This window comes from Osmerus eperlanus, chromosome 7, assembly GCF_963692335.1.
Source record: "Osmerus eperlanus chromosome 7, fOsmEpe2.1, whole genome shotgun sequence".
Taxonomy (NCBI): Eukaryota; Metazoa; Chordata; class Actinopteri; order Osmeriformes; family Osmeridae; genus Osmerus; species Osmerus eperlanus.
The window spans coordinates 931539-947542 of record NC_085024.1 but is presented as its reverse complement, the minus strand read 5'-3'; the positions used below and the strand labels follow the sequence as shown (position 1 = coordinate 947542).

At 48.9% G+C, this 16004-nt stretch overlaps 1 protein-coding gene across 1 annotated transcript in view; it reads right to left on the bottom strand.

Annotated features, from left to right (window-relative positions):
• LOC134024039 (trichohyalin-like) overlaps window positions 1–16004 on the bottom strand; it is a gene marked incomplete at both ends in the record, with an annotated part of 126012 nt that overhangs the window by 15005 nt on the left and 95003 nt on the right. The window contains one exon of the mRNA XM_062466421.1: window positions 3038–3260. Within this exon, the coding sequence (XP_062322405.1) occupies window positions 3038–3260 (223 nt within the window). The remainder of the gene's footprint in view (window positions 1–3037; window positions 3261–16004) is intronic.

The following is a 16004-nucleotide window of genomic DNA, read 5'->3' as shown; positions in this document are numbered from 1 at the left end:
CCTCCTCTCCCCTCCCTCTCCCCCCTCTCCCTCCTCTCCCCCTCCCTCCCCCCCCTCCTCTCCCCTCCCTCCTTCCTCCTCCTCCCTCCCCTCCTCCTCCCTCTCCCTCCTCTCCCTCCCTCCTCCCCTCCTCTCCCCTCCTCCTCCTCTCCCCTCCCTCTCCCCTCCTCCTCCCCTCCTCCCTCCCTCCTCCTCTCTCCCTCCTCTCCCCCCTCCCTCTCCCCTCCCTCTCCCCTCCCTCCTCCCCCCTCCCTCCCCTCCCTCTCCTCCTCCTCCCTCCCTCTCCCCTCCCTCCTCCCACCTCTCCCCCTCTCCCTCCCTCCATCCTCCTCCCTCCCTCCTCCTCCTCTCCCCCTCCTCCTCCTCTCCCTCCTCCCTCCCCTCCCCCTCCCCCCTCCTCCTCCCTCCCTCTCCCCTCCCCTCCCCTCCTCCCCTCCCCCTCCTCTCCCTCTCCTCCTCCCTCTCCCTCCTCCCTCCCTCCCCCCCTCCCCTCCCTCCCTCCCCCTCCCTCCTCCCTCCTCCTCCTCTCCCCTCCCTCTCCTCCTCTCTCCTCCCTCCTCCTCCCTCCCCTCCTCCCCCTCCCTCTCCCTCCCTCCTCCTCCTCCTCCCCTCCCTCCTCCTTCCCTCCTCCTCCTCCTCCTCCTCTCCCCTCCCTCTCCCTCCCTCCTCCCCCTCTCCCCTCCCTCTTCCCTCCTCCTCCCTCCTCCTCCTCCTCCTCTCCCCCTCCTCCTCCTCTCCCTCCCTCCTCCCCTCCCCCTCCTCCTCCCTCCCTCTCCCTCCCTCTCCCTCCTCCTCCTCTCCCTCCCCTTCCCTCCTCCCCCTCCTCCTCCTCCCCCTCCCTCTCCTCCCTCCTCCCCCCTCCCTCCCTCTCCCCTCCCTCCTCCTCCTCCTCCCTCCTCCTCCTCTCCCTCCCCTCCTCCTCCTCCTCTCCCCTCCTCCTCTCCCTCCCTCTCCCCTCCCTCCTCCCCCCTCCTCTCCCCTCCCTCTTCCCTCCTCCTCCCCCCTCCTCTCCCTCCCCTCCTCTCCCCTCCTCCTCCCCCTCCTCTCCCCCCTCCTCCTCTCCCCTCCCTCTCCCTCCCTCCTCCCCCTCCTCCTCCCCTCCCTCCTCCTCCCCCTCTCCCCCTCCCTCCCCTCCCTCCTCCCCTCTCCTCCTCCCTCTCTCCCCTCCTCCCTCCCTCCTCCTCCCCCTCCTCTCCCCTCCCTCCTCCCCCCTCCTCTCCCTCCCTCTTCCTCCTCCTCCCCCCTCTCCCTCCCTCTCCCCTCCTCTCCCCCTCTCTCCCTCCCTCTTCCCTCCTCCTCCTCCTCCCCCCTCCTCTTCCCCTCCCTCCCCCCTCCTCTCCCCTCCCTCTTCCCTCCTCCTCCCCCTCCTCTCCCCTCCCTCTCCCCTCCCTCCTCCCCCCTCCTCTCCCCTCCCTCTTCCCTCCTCCTCCTCCTCCTCCCCCCTCCTCTCCCCTCCCTCCTCCCCCCTCCTCTCCCCTCCCTCTTCCCTCCTCCTCCTCCTCCTCCCCCCTCCTCTCCCCTCCCTCCTCCCCCCTCCTCTCCCCTCCCTCTTCCCTCCTCCTCCCCCCTCCTCTCCCCTCCCTCTCCCCTCCCTCCTCCCCCCCTCCTCTCCCCTCCCTCTTCCCTCCTCCTCCTCCTCCTCCCCCCTCCTCTCCCCTCCCTCCTCCCCCCTCCTCTCCCCTCCCTCTTCCCTCCTCCTCCCCCCTCCTCTCCCCCTCCCTCTCCTCTCCTCCTCCTCCTCCTCTCTTCCCTCTCCTCCTCCCCCCTCCTCTCCCCTCCATCTTCCCTCCTCCTCCCCCCCTCCTCTCCCTCCCTCTCCCTCCCTCCTCCCCCCTCCTCTCCCCTCCCTCTTCCCTCCTCCTCCTCCTCCTCCCCCCTCCTCTCCCTCCCTCCTCCCCCCTCCTCTCCCCTCCCTCTTCCCTCCTCCTCCCCCCTCCTCTCCCCTCCCTCTTCCCTCCTCCTCCTCCTCCTCTTCCCTCCTCTCTCTCAGACTCTTCCCCCTGAGGCGGGCTTACAGGTTGTGATTCCGGGGTGAGACAACCTCAGGAGTCTGGACAGGAAGTGTGGTTCCACTTCATGAAAGTCATGAAACTTCCTGTCCAAACTACCACAACAAACACCTGTCTACTGAATACACCCTTACAATAACACAATACCTGCATATTACACCCTTACAATACACACAATGCCTGCATATTACACCCTTACAATAACACAATTCCTGCATATTACACCCTTAGACAACTGACTTAAACCTACAACTGTCTAGCCTGTTCGAGAATATGCAAATACAAATTTCAGAGAAAGTGTCTCTTCTGATCTGGTGGCCTGTCCCCAGACAGGGACAGTAGTGTTGTTTGGTATTATCACAGGGACAGTAGTGTTGTGTAGTATTATCACAGGGACAGTAGTGTTGTGTAGTATTATCACAGGGACAGTAGTGTTGTGTAGTATTATCACAGGGACAGTAGTGTTATGACGGGGATCAACACAGGGTGCCAGAGACTCTCATTGTCTCAGAGCTGATCCGATTAGAGCTACTGTTGCCGTCGGAGACGTACAACATGGTTACACTAGGCTACGCAGACTGAGGGAGTAATTAAACCATTTGGGAGAATCACTGTGTGAGTCTGTAGCAGACCAGAGCGTCTCTGCTGTGTGTGTGTGTGTGTGTGTGTAATGTTACATTTATGTATTAGCTTTAAAAGGCTTGTGTGTGGAGACACAGCCCACTGCCCTGGCAGCTGAATGTCAAACAGAGCTGGATGCTTCGTTCCAGTGCCTCCACACCCTCTCTACTGGGAGAACTGGATTTGCACTGTATTATTATAATCAAACTCCATCAGATTTGGAGCTGGAAGTCTCGTTCCACACCGTCCCAGCTTCCCGCAATGTTCTCTGTCGCTTTAATTTATTTTTCCTCCAGAAGTGCTCTGTGTCAGGTGAAGAAATCATTTGCACATACTTTGCAGCTAAACTGAATGAATCCTGCAGCCAATTACACGATTACTGTATCACACCGGAACACCCCATTCACTCTCTCTCTCTCTCTCTCTCTCTCTCTCTCTCTCTCTCTCTCTCTCTCTCTCTCTCTCTCTCTCTCTCTCCTCTCCTCCTCTTCTCTCTCCTTCTCTCCTAATCTTCTCTCTCCTTCTCTCCTCCTCTTCTCTCTCCTTCTCTCCTCCTCTTTCTCTCTCCTCTTCTCTCTCCTTCTCTCCTCCTCGCTCTCTCTCCTTCTCTCCTCTCTCTTTCTCTCTTCTCTCTCTCCTCCTTCCTCCCTCTCCACCTCCACTTCCTCCCTCTCCACCTCCTCCTTCTCTCTCTCGTTCTCTCCTCCTTCCTCCCTCTCCACCTCCACCTCCTCCTTCTCTCTCTCTCCTTGCTGGAGGACACACATCCCAACTAAGGAACATCTACCCCAAACCCCAAAGTATTTTGGAAGTTAATTTCTATAGAATAAAACCAGAAGGAGTGACGTTTAAAAAGTTACATTTACGTAATACTTTTTACATTTGAATCAATTTAGCATTTGATCTAAAGCAACATACAAGCAGTGCATGTAGGAATGACTGCAGGAAATCAAGGATCAGAAGTACATGCATGTCCACAAACAGGGTCATGTTTGAGGCTCCAGCAGGTGCTGTCTGAAGCATCCTGGGCCCTCCAGGGGTTACACCAGGATGCATCACAACTCTGGCACTTTTCCACATTCTGTATCATTTTTTATTGTATATTATTTTATTGTATATTATTTTATTTTATCGTATTTTATAATATATTGTATGTTGTTGTACATTTTCTACATTTTATTTTGTTTATTATGTTTACTGTATGCACCTGCTTACCAGAGTAAATTCCTTGTTTGTGACCACTTACTTGGCAATTAAACACTATTCTGATTCTGAACACAGGCTCCACATGTGAGCCTACACACAGATGACACACACACACAGATGACACACACACACAGATGACACACACACACACAGATGACACACACACACACAGATGACACACACACACAGATGACACACACACACAGATGACACACACACACAGATGACACACACACACACAGATGACACACACACACAGATGACACACACACACAGATGACACACACACACAGATGACACACACACACACAGATGACACGCACACACAGATGACACACACACACACAGATGACACACACACACACAGATGACACACACACACAGATGACACACACACACACAGATGACACACACACACAGATGACACACACACACAGATGACACACACACACACAGATGACACGCACACACACAGATGACACACACACACACACACACAGATGACACACACACACACAGATGACACACACACACAGATGACACACACACACACACACAGATGACACACACACACAGATGACACACACACACAGATGACACACACACACACACAGATGACACGCACACACACAGATGACACGCACACACACAGATGACACGCACACACACAGATGACACACACACACAGATGACACACACACACAGATGACACGCACACACACAGATGACACGCACACACACAGATGACACGCACACACACAGATGACACACACACACAGATGACACACACACACAGATGACACACACACACACAGATGACACACACACACAGATGACACACACACACAGATGACACACACACACACAGATGACACGCACACACACAGATGACACGCACACACACAGATGACACGCACACACACAGATGACACACACACACACAGATGACACACACACACAGATGACACGCACACACACAGATGACACACACACACAGATGACACGCACACACACAGATGACACGCACACACACAGATGACACACACACACAGATGACACGCACACACACAGATGACACGCACACACACAGATGACACACACACACAGATGACACGCACACACACAGATGACACACACACACAGATGACACGCACACACACAGATGACAGCTTGGTCTTGTAGACCAAGCTGTCCACACTTTGCAGGGAGGGTCACATGACCAGCAGAACCAAGGTCTGCAGTTACTGTTACCATAACCCTGCCCCCCATAACCCTGCCTCCCATCTCTGTCCCCCAATCCCTGCCCCCCCATCCCTGCCCCCCATCCCTGCCCCCACATCCCTGCCCCCCATCCCTGCCCCCCCTTACCCTGCCCCCCCTAACCCTGCCCCCCCTAACCTGCCCCCCATCTCAGCTGCTCTCGGCATAAAGACACAGCAGGATCTCAGATACTCTGAGAACAGATGAGTTCATTTCTATAGGAGGCCTGGCTGTGTGGTAGGTTCTCTCCGCCTCCCTCCCCCTTCCCCTCCCTCCCTCCCTCCCTCCCTCTTTCTCCCTGCCTCTCTTCTCCTTCAGTCCCTCTCCCCCCTCCTTCCCCCTCCCCCTGTCACAGGCTGATGTATTGCTGTGTTTTAGCGAGGCCACACACCTCTCCCTGCTCTGCTGTTTGTTTCACCTCATTTTTCTGGAGCTTTGAAGGAGAGCAGAAGCTGTCTGGGGGGAGGGAGGGGGATGAGGGGGGAAGGGAGGGGGGAGTCAGGGGAGGAGTCAGGGGAGAGAGGGGAGGAGTCACAGAGACCAGGCATCCTCCAGCTTTGTAGGGTGAGAGATCACACAGCTGGGGTGTTAGGAGAAAGTCCTGCTGGAGGTCTAACCTCCCGAGGAGAGGAGGAGAGGAGAGGAGGAGGAGAAGAGGAGAGGAGAGGAGGAGGAGGAGGAAGGGAGTTTTGGAGGAGGGGAGGGGAGAGGGAGATTGTAGTCTTTGGTGGCTTTGCAGGGAGGGATGTGAGGACAGAGAGAAATCACACAGCACAAGGATGTCATTAATAATCCCAGGAGGCAAGGTTGTCTTGAAGCGGAGAAAAATGGCCGTCGTCACAAGGTCTTTCTATCTGCCTAATTTCTTGAGTAGCTTTTTAGTCCAGCCACAGAGAAATGGTACCAACAATCAGACACGGGCGTGCCCTGACAGGAAGTGAATGTGAATTTCATGATCACTTCCTGTTTCCTTAGATGCAAAACGACATAGAAAGTACAGCAGCAGATCAAGGACCAGAAGAGCCAGAGTGTAGAGTGTAGAGTGTAATAGTGTAGAGTGTAGAGTGTAATAGTGTAGAGTGTAGAGTGTAGAGTGTAATAGTGTAGAGTGTAATAGTGTAGAGTGTAGAGTGTAGAGTGTAATAGTGTAGAGTGTAGAGTGTAGAGTGTAATAGTGTAGAGTGTAATAGTGTAGAGTGTAGAGTGTAGAGTGTAGAGTGTAATAGTGTAGAGTGTAGAGTGTAGAGTGTAGAGTGTAATAGTGTAGAGTGTAATAGTGTAGAGTGTAATAGTGTAGAGTGTAGAGTGTAATAGTGTAGAGTGTAGAGTGTAATAGTGTAGAGTGTAGAGTGTAGAGTGTAATAGTGTAGAGTGTAGAGTGTAGAGTGTAGAGTGTAGAGTGTAATAGTGTAGAGTGTAGAGTGTAGAGTGTAGAGTGTAGAGTGTAGAGTGTAATAGTGTAGAGTGTAGAGTGTAGAGTGTAGAGTGTAGAGTGTAGAGTGTAGAGTGTAATAGTGTAGAGTGTAGAGTGTAGAGTGTAGAGTGTAGAGTGTAATAGTGTAGAGTGTAGAGTGTAGAGTGTAGAGTGTAGAGTGTAGAGTGTAGAGTGTAGAGTGTAGAGTGTAATAGTGTAGAGTGTAGAGTGTAGAGTGTAATAGTGTAGAGTGTAGAGTGTAGAGTGTAGAGTGTAGAGTGTAGAGTGTAATAGTGTAGAGTGTAGAGTGTAGAGTGTAGAGTGTAGAGTGTAGAGTGTAGAGTGTAGAGTGTAGAGTGTAATAGTGTAGAGTGTAGAGTGTAGAGTGTAGAGTGTAGAGTGTAATAGTGTAGAGTGTAGAGTGTAGAGTGTAGAGTGTAGAGTGTAGAGTGTAGAGTGTAGAGTGTAGAGTGTAATAGTGTAGAGTGTAGAGTGTAGAGTGTAGAGTGTAATAGTGTAGAGTGTAGAGTGTAGAGTGTAGAGTGTAGAGTGTAGAGTGTAGAGTGTAGAGTGTAGAGTGTAGAGTGTAATAGTGTAGAGTGTAGAGTGTAGAGTGTAGAGTGTAATAGTGTAGAGTGTAGAGTGTAATAGTGTAGAGTGTAGAGTGTAGAGTGTAATAGTGTAGAGTGTAGAGTGTAGAGTGTAGAGTGTAGAGTGTAATAGTGTAGAGTGTAGAGTGTAGAGTGTAGAGTGTAGAGTGTAGAGTGTAATAGTGTAGAGTGTAGAGTGTAGAGTGTAGAGTGTAGAGTGTAGAGTGTAGAGTGTAGAGTGTAATAGTGTAGAGTGTAGAGTGTAGAGTGTAGAGTGTAGAGTGTAATAGTGTAGAGTGTAGAGTGTAGAGTGTAGAGTGTAGAGTGTAGAGTGTAGAGTGTAGAGTGTAGAGTGTAATAGTGTAGAGTGTAGAGTGTAGAGTGTAATAGTGTAGAGTGTAGAGTGTAGAGTGTAGAGTGTAGAGTGTAATAGTGTAGAGTGTAGAGTGTAGAGTGTAGAGTGTAGAGTGTAGAGTGTAGAGTGTAGAGTGTAATAGTGTAGAGTGTAGAGTGTAGAGTGTAGAGTGTAGAGTGTAATAGTGTAGAGTGTAGAGTGTAGAGTGTAGAGTGTAGAGTGTAGAGTGTAGAGTGTAATAGTGTAGAGTGTAGAGTGTAGAGTGTAGAGTGTAATAGTGTAGAGTGTAGAGTGTAGAGTGTAGAGTGTAGAGTGTAGAGTGTAGAGTGTAGAGTGTAGAGTGTAGAGTGTAATAGTGTAGAGTGTAGAGTGTAGAGTGTAGAGTGTAGAGTGTAGAGTGTAGAGTGTAATAGTGTAGAGTGTAGAGTGTAGAGTGTAGAGTGTAGAGTGTAGAGTGTAGAGTGTAATAGTGTAGAGTGTAGAGTGTAGAGTGTAGAGTGTAGAGTGTAATAGTGTAGAGTGTAGAGTGTAGAGTGTAGAGTGTAGAGTGTAGAGTGTAGAGTGTAGAGTGTAGAGTGTAATAGTGTAGAGTGTAGAGTGTAGAGTGTAGAGTGTAGAGTGTAGAGTGTAGAGTGTAGAGTGTAGAGTGTAATAGTGTAGAGTGTAGAGTGTAGAGTGTAGAGTGTAGAGTGTAGAGTGTAGAGTGTAGAGTGTAATAGTGTAGAGTGTAGAGTGTAGAGTGTAGAGTGTAGAGTGTAGAGTGTAGAGTGTAGAGTGTAGAGTGTAATAGTGTAGAGTGTAGAGTGTAGAGTGTAGAGTGTAGAGTGTAGAGTGTAGAGTGTAGAGTGTATAGTGTAGAGTGTAGAGTGTAGAGTGTAGAGTGTAGAGTGTAGAGTGTAGAGTGTAGAGTGTAGAGTGTAGAGTGTAATAGTGTAGAGTGTAGAGTGTAATAGTGTAGAGTGTAGAGTGTAGAGTGTAGAGTGTAGAGTGTAGAGTGTAGAGTGTAATAGTGTAGAGTGTAGAGTGTAGAGTGTAGAGTGTAGAGTGTAGAGTGTAGAGTGTAGAGTGTAGAGTGTAATAGTGTAGAGTGTAGAGTGTAGAGTGTAGAGTGTAGAGTGTAGAGTGTAGAGTGTAGAGTGTAGAGTGTAGAGTGTAGAGTGTAATAGTGTAGAGTGTAGAGTGTAGAGTGTAGAGTGTAGAGTGTAGAGTGTAGAGTGTAGAGTGTAGAGTGTAGAGTGTAATAGTGTAGAGTGTAGAGTGTAGAGTGTAGAGTGTAATAGTGTAGAGTGTAGAGTGTAGAGTGTAGAGTGTAGAGTGTAGAGTGTAGAGTGTAGAGTGTAGAGTGTAGAGTGTAGAGTGTAGAGTGTAATAGTGTAGAGTGTAGAGTGTAGAGTGTAGAGTGTAATAGTGTAGAGTGTAGAGTGTAGAGTGTAGAGTGTAGAGTGTAGAGTGTAGAGTGTAGAGTGTAATAGTGTAGAGTGTAGAGTGTAGAGTGTAGAGTGTAGAGTGTAGTAGTGTAGAGTGTAGAGTGTAGAGTGTAGAGTGTAGAGTGTAGAGTGTAGAGTGTAATAGTGTAGAGTGTAGAGTGTAGAGTGTAGAGTGTAGAGTGTAGAGTGTAGAGTGTAGAGTGTAGAGTGTAATAGTGTAGAGTGTAGAGTGTAGAGTGTAGAGTGTAGAGTGTAGAGTGTAGAGTGTAGAGTGTAGAGTGTAGAGTGTAGAGTGTAGAGTGTAGAGTGTAGAGTGTAGAGTGTAATAGTGTAGAGTGTAGAGTGTAGAGTGTAGAGTGTAGAGTGTAGAGTGTAGAGTGTAGAGTGTATAGTGTAGAGTGTAGAGTGTAGAGTGTAGAGTGTAGAGTGTAGAGTGTAGAGTGTAGAGTGTAGAGTGTAGAGTGTAATAGTGTAGAGTGTAGAGTGTAGAGTGTAGAGTGTAGAGTGTAGAGTGTAGAGTGTAGAGTGTAAGAGTGTAGAGTGTAGAGTGTAGAGTGTAGAGTGTAGAGTGTAGAGTGTAGAGTGTAGAGTGTAGAGTGTAGAGTGTAGAGTGTAGAGTGTAGAGTGTAGTAGTGTAGAGTGTAGAGTGTAGAGTGTAGAGTGTAGAGTGTAGAGTGTAGAGTGTAGAGTGTAATAGTGTAGAGTGTAGAGTGTAGAGTGTAGAGTGTAATAGTGTAGAGTGTAGAGTGTAGAGTGTAGAGTGTAGAGTGTAGAGTGTAGAGTGTAGAGTGTAGAGTGTAGAGTGTAATAGTGTAGAGTGTAGAGTGTAGAGTGTAGAGTGTAGAGTGTAGAGTGTAATAGTGTAGAGTGTAGAGTGTAGAGTGTAGAGTGTAGAGTGTAGAGTGTAGAGTGTAGAGTGTAGAGTGTAATAGTGTAGAGTGTAGAGTGTAGAGTGTAGAGTGTAGAGTGTAATAGTGTAGAGTGTAGAGTGTAGAGTGTAGAGTGTAGAGTGTAGAGTGTAGAGTGTAGAGTGTAGAGTGTAGAGTGTAATAGTGTAGAGTGTAGAGTGTAGAGTGTAGAGTGTAGAGTGTAGAGTGTAGAGTGTAATAGTGTAGAGTGTAGAGTGTAGAGTGTAGAGTGTAGAGTGTAGAGTGTAGAGTGTAGAGTGTAATAGTGTAGAGTGTAGAGTGTAGAGTGTAGAGTGTAGAGTGTAGAGTGTAGAGTGTAGAGTGTAGAGTGTAATAGTGTAGAGTGTAGAGTGTAGAGTGTAGAGTGTAATAGTGTAGAGTGTAGAGTGTAGAGTGTAGAGTGTAGAGTGTAGAGTGTAGAGTGTAGAGTGTAGAGTGTAGAGTGTAATAGTGTAGAGTGTAGAGTGTAGAGTGTAGAGTGTAATAGTGTAGAGTGTAGAGTGTAGAGTGTAGAGTGTAGAGTGTAGAGTGTAGAGTGTAGAGTGTAATAGTGTAGAGTGTAGAGTGTAGAGTGTAGAGTGTAGAGTGTAGAGTGTAGAGTGTAGAGTGTAGAGTGTAATAGTGTAGAGTGTAGAGTGTAGAGTGTAGAGTGTAGAGTGTAGAGTGTAGAGTGTAGAGTGTAGAGTGTAGAGTGTAGAGTGTAGAGTGTAGAGTGTAGAGTGTAGAGTGTAGAGTGTAGAGTGTAGAGTGTAGAGTGTAATAGTGTAGAGTGTAGAGTGTAGAGTGTAGAGTGTAGAGTGTAATAGTGTAGAGTGTAGAGTGTAGAGTGTAGAGTGTAGAGTGTAGAGTGTAGAGTGTAGAGTGTAATAGTGTAGAGTGTAGAGTGTAGAGTGTAGAGTGTAGAGTGTAGAGTGTAGAGTGTAGAGTGTAGAGTGTAGAGTGTAGAGTGTAGAGTGTAGAGTGTAGAGTGTAGAGTGTAGAGTGTAGAGTGTAGAGTGTAGAGTGTAGAGTGTAGAGTGTAGAGTGTAGAGTGTAGAGTGTAGAGTGTAGAGTGTAGAGTGTAGAGTGTAGAGTGTAGAGTGTAATAGTGTAGAGTGTAGAGTGTAGAGTGTAGAGTGTAATAGTGTAGAGTGTAGAGTGTAGAGTGTAGAGTGTAGAGTGTAGAGTGTAGAGTGTAGAGTGTAATAGTGTAGAGTGTAGAGTGTAGAGTGTAGAGTGTAATAGTGTAGAGTGTAGAGTGTAGAGTGTAGAGTGTAGAGTGTAGAGTGTAGAGTGTAATAGTGTAGAGTGTAGAGTGTAGAGTGTAGAGTGTAGAGTGTAGAGTGTAGAGTGTAATAGTGTAGAGTGTAGAGTGTAGAGTGTAGAGTGTAGAGTGTAGAGTGTAGAGTGTAATAGTGTAGAGTGTAGAGTGTAGAGTGTAGAGTGTAGAGTGTAGAGTGTAGAGTGTAATAGTGTAGAGTGTAGAGTGTAGAGTGTAGAGTGTAGAGTGTAGAGTGTAGAGTGTAGAGTGTAGAGTGTAGAGTGTAATAGTGTAGAGTGTAGAGTGTAGAGTGTAGAGTGTAGAGTGTAATAGTGTAGAGTGTAGAGTGTAGAGTGTAGAGTGTAGAGTGTAGAGTGTAGAGTGTAGAGTGTAATAGTGTAGAGTGTAGAGTGTAGAGTGTAGAGTGTAGAGTGTAGAGTGTAGAGTGTAGAGTGTAGAGTGTAGAGTGCAGGGGCGGTTTTAGGCACGGGCGGACCGGGCAGCCGCCCGGGGCGGCTATCACGAGATAACGTGAGGGGCGGCATTTTTTCATGTCACGTGGGGGGCGCACAAGCATAAAATAAATAAATAAAAATCTCTGCGCCGCGAAGCGGTTTTCTCTTTTCTATCATTTCACTGTGTGGGGAATTGGCGCCCCCTTCAGGCAGCTGCAGGCACCCCTGCTTGCTGAGAAGGTGCCGTGCACAGAAGCTGTGTGAAAAAAGGGGAGAGGGACAGACAGCTCATCTGACTGGGTCTCCCAAATGGAACGGACAATTCATAATATTATAAATATAGGCCTAAAGTTCCTGCACATTTTTTATTTTTTTTATTGTGTGAAATGGCGAATTAAAAAAAAATGGGTATAGGCTAACTTTTACGTTTGTTAGCCTTTTTGCTATGATGCTTGCTATGCAACAACAATATTTCGGTTTTAACTCAACAAACACGAGATAACATTTCACCATAATAGTGTGCTTTGCAACAAAACTGTTACAAGTTCAGTTATTATTTATTTTCATTATTTAGGTTAGGCCCTGTAATTAGCCAACGGAATTTTCAAATCTGTAGGTAGTTTCAAAGACGAACATTTGCTATTTGCTACAACTATATTTCGTGACAAAGTATAGTTTAACGTCATAACTAAAAGTGTTCCTCCCTAAAAGTTATATTAATATAGCATGTAATAACAGACATTTAGCATGTAAGGGCATGTTTATGTAACCCTCCTATTATGTTTGGTGTCAATTTGACCCCAGGCTGTTTTAGCTGTATAGAACATAATCGGTCTTACCACAACAGACTTTTGATTTCAATAGGGGGGGGGGGGGGGGGGGGGCGCGAAGGGCGTCTCGCCCTGGGTGTAATTCAATGTAGAACCGCCACTGGTAGAGTGTAGAGTGTAGAGTGTAATAGTGTAATAGTGGAGAGTTGTAACAGTGTTGCAGCCGTCAGAGTCTGTGTTTACCAGGAAACTAAGGAGCTCATGTTTGACGAAACAGAAGAACTAAAAACACTGGTCTCACAAGCTAACACTGTGCTACCAGGCCTCTGCTGTGGTGTGGTCATTGTGGTTACTGTGGTTACTATGGTTACTGCGGTTACTGTCCTGAGTCTGTGTCTGCTGTGGTGTGGTTAGGGTTACTACGGTTACTGTCCTGAGTCTGTGTCTGCTGGGGTGTCGTTAGGGTTACTATGGTTACTGTCCTGGAGTCTGTGTCTGGCACACAGGGCTTGTTCTCCCTGGTAGCTGCCCACTGTGTCTGCTGGGGTTAGCTTCCTATGGGAGGAGGAACCACAGGGATTATCCTCCATACATCAGGGAAGCTGGCTAGGCTACTGCTAGGCTACTAATGCTACTTATGCTAGTGATCGGCTAACATCTTGGCCTAGCGCTCGGCTAACATCTTGGGCTAGCGCTCGGCTAACATCTTGGGCTAGCGCTCGGCTAACATCTTGGGCTAGCGCTCGGCTAACATCTTGGGCTAGCGCTCGGCTAACATCTTGGGCTAGCGCTCGGCTAACATCTTGGGCTAGCGCTCGGCTAACGAATGGCGTGAGACGTACCTAAAGAAGAAGTTTGATCCACGGTGAAAGCAGACAGAAATGAACTAGTCAGGGAGAAGAGAACGACATCAGACAGACAACACCCCTCCAGCCCAGCTGCCTCCAAACACAGCTCTGTGGAGAATGACCTCTCCTGGAACACTCACCATCCCGCCAGGCCCACCGCGCCTGGGGCTGGCCTAGCCAGCGCGGCCCAGCTCAGGTGTGTTGGCGCTGGGAGTGGGGTGCTGCCAGAGAGGGTTAGGGTCCTGTGTGGATGTGATTTGACAGGGTGGAGGGGTGGAGGCCTGTGGGGGCCGGGAGACAAGCGGAGGGCTGGGGGCCATGGAGGGAGGCTCTCTCAAGGGAGGCCTGGCTCCTGGATCCAGTCAGCAGCACTCCTCACTCTCCTCTCTCTCTCCTCTCTTTCTCTCCTCCATCTCTCCTCTCTCTCCTCCTCTCTCTCCCTCTCTCTCTCCTCTCTTTCCTCCTCTCTCTTGTCTTCTTTCTCCTCTCTCTCCTCTCTCCTCCTCTCTCTCCTCCTCTCTCTCTCTCCTCCTCTCTCTCTCTCTCCTCGTCTTTCTCCTTCTCTCTCTCCCTCTCTCTCAATGGTGCGATGAGCAGCATGTTTTTTTCGAAGCCATGCGTGTATGCATCTGTACGTCGCTTGGGATAAAAGTATCTGAAGAATGAATTAAATGTGATGTCTCGAAATATATAAAGTGCTTTGTAAAACACTGTAAATAGTTCATGAATTGTGACACGTTTAGTTCCCTGCTCCTCAGGGCCACCCCTGCAGCCGCAGGAACCAGCAAGTTCTTCAGCTGTGCGTATCTCTGAAATGCCAGAGCCAAGATACCAGCAGCAGGAGGATGTAAAGTTCAGCAGCGCAGAGCCTAATGTCTTCTTAAGGTGAGCCATTTCAGCGCTCGGCCATTTGTATACGTCTGCGTATTTATCCACCAGAGAGGGGGTGACCTTTTCCCGTGCGGCGATGCCGTCTGCATGGAAACCGCATCCTAATGGACGCCTAGGACCGTGTCGCCAACACGGGCGGCATGATATTTGCCTAAATACGTGGGTGAAATGTTCAGAGACTAAACACGCTTAGTGGAACTGGTGGAGGGAGGGCGGAGGGCAGGGAAGAGGGGAGGGAAGAGGAGGGGGGAGGAAGGGAGAGGAGGGGTAATGGTGGTGATGTTTATATGCAGTGGCCATGCCTTGGTGAGGGGGGAAGGTTACTAATGAGACCTTTGTTTTGAGCTTCCAGTGTGGTTATGTTGACTGGTAAGTATTGTTCTGTATTGGTTTGGTTGTTCACAATCATAATCTGTGCTATAGCTCTGTTCTGTTTTCACACAGTGGTGATTTGTTCGGTTGTTCAGACTGCATACCCGGTGTTGTAAAAATGGGTCAAGAAACAGTCTAGAGACAGCATCACGCCAGTCATTATCTGACCCCGACTTAGTTGAGGTAGGAATGAGAAGATCAGGAGCCCTGCCCCGGGTGGGGGTTAAGGTAGAGGTCGGTAGCCAACCTGGCACCCCCTCCAGCTGCAGTACGCATCATTAGGCAGATGAGAGCGGCGCATGTGGAGTGTGTGGTACTGTGGTGGTACTGTGCTACTGTGCTACCGTGCTACAGTGGTACTGTGCTACTGTGCTACTGTGGTACTGTGGTACTGTGCTACTGTGGTATTGTGCTACTGTGGTACTGTGCTACTGTGCTACTGTGGTACTGTGCAACTGTGGTACTTGTGTCTCCTAGCCAGCTTCCATGTTTCCTAGTCACCTTCCCTGTCTCCTAGCCACCTTCCCTGTCTACTAGTCACCTTCCCTGTCTCCTAGTCACCTTCCCTGTTTCCTAGCCACCTTCCCGATCTCCTAGCCACCTTCCCTGCCTCCTAGTCACATTCACTGTCTCCCAACCACCTTCCCTGTCTCCTAGCTACCTTCCCTGTTTCCTAGCGACCTTCCCTGTCTCCTAGGTACCTTCCCTGTTTCCTAGCCACCTTCCCTGTCTCCTAGTCACCTTCCCTGTTTCCTAGCCACCTTCCCTGTCTCCTAGCCACCTTCCCTGTCTCCTAGTCACCTTCCCTGTTTCCTAGCCACCTTCCCTGTCTTCTAGCTACCTTCCCTGTCTCCTAGCTACCTTCCCTGTTTCCTAGCCACCTTCCCTGTCTCCTAGTCACCTTCCCTGTTTCCTAGCCACCTTCCCTGTTTCCTAGCCACCTTCCCTGTCTCCTAGCCACCTTCCCTGTCTCCTAGTCACCTTCCCTGTCTCCTAGCCACCTTCCCTGTCTTCTAGCTACCTTCTGTCTCCTAATCATCTTCCCTGTCTCCTACCTCCCTTCCATGTCTCCTAGGTACATACTACGTCTCTTAGGCACCTGGCCTTTTTACTTGCATACTTACTATACATACTAACCCACTATACATACTTACCTACTGTACATACAAACCCACTATGCATACTTACTATACATACTGTGCACTCACTGACTCATACACACAAGCATAATCACACACACTCTCACATGCTGATACACACACACACAAACTCTCTCACATGCTGATACACACACACAAACAAACACACTCTCAAATGATTACACACACACACACACAAATAAATAGTTGGAAATGCATGAATTTGTTTAGACTCCTTTCCGCAAAACTTCAGAATGTATCAAATTTTGACAACTGATTTTAGGCCAGTAAATCTATTCCTCAGGGTGTTTGTGTACCTATCAAAAAAAGGAAAAAATAAATATCCCTTCAGCCCCTCCCCCTCCCTCCAGCTGCCTCTCCTCTCTGTTCTGCAGTGTTCAGCCAGTTGTCTCCTCCCAGGCAAATGGCACACACACATCTCACACACACATCTCACACACACATCTCACACACACTTCTCTCACACACACATCTCACA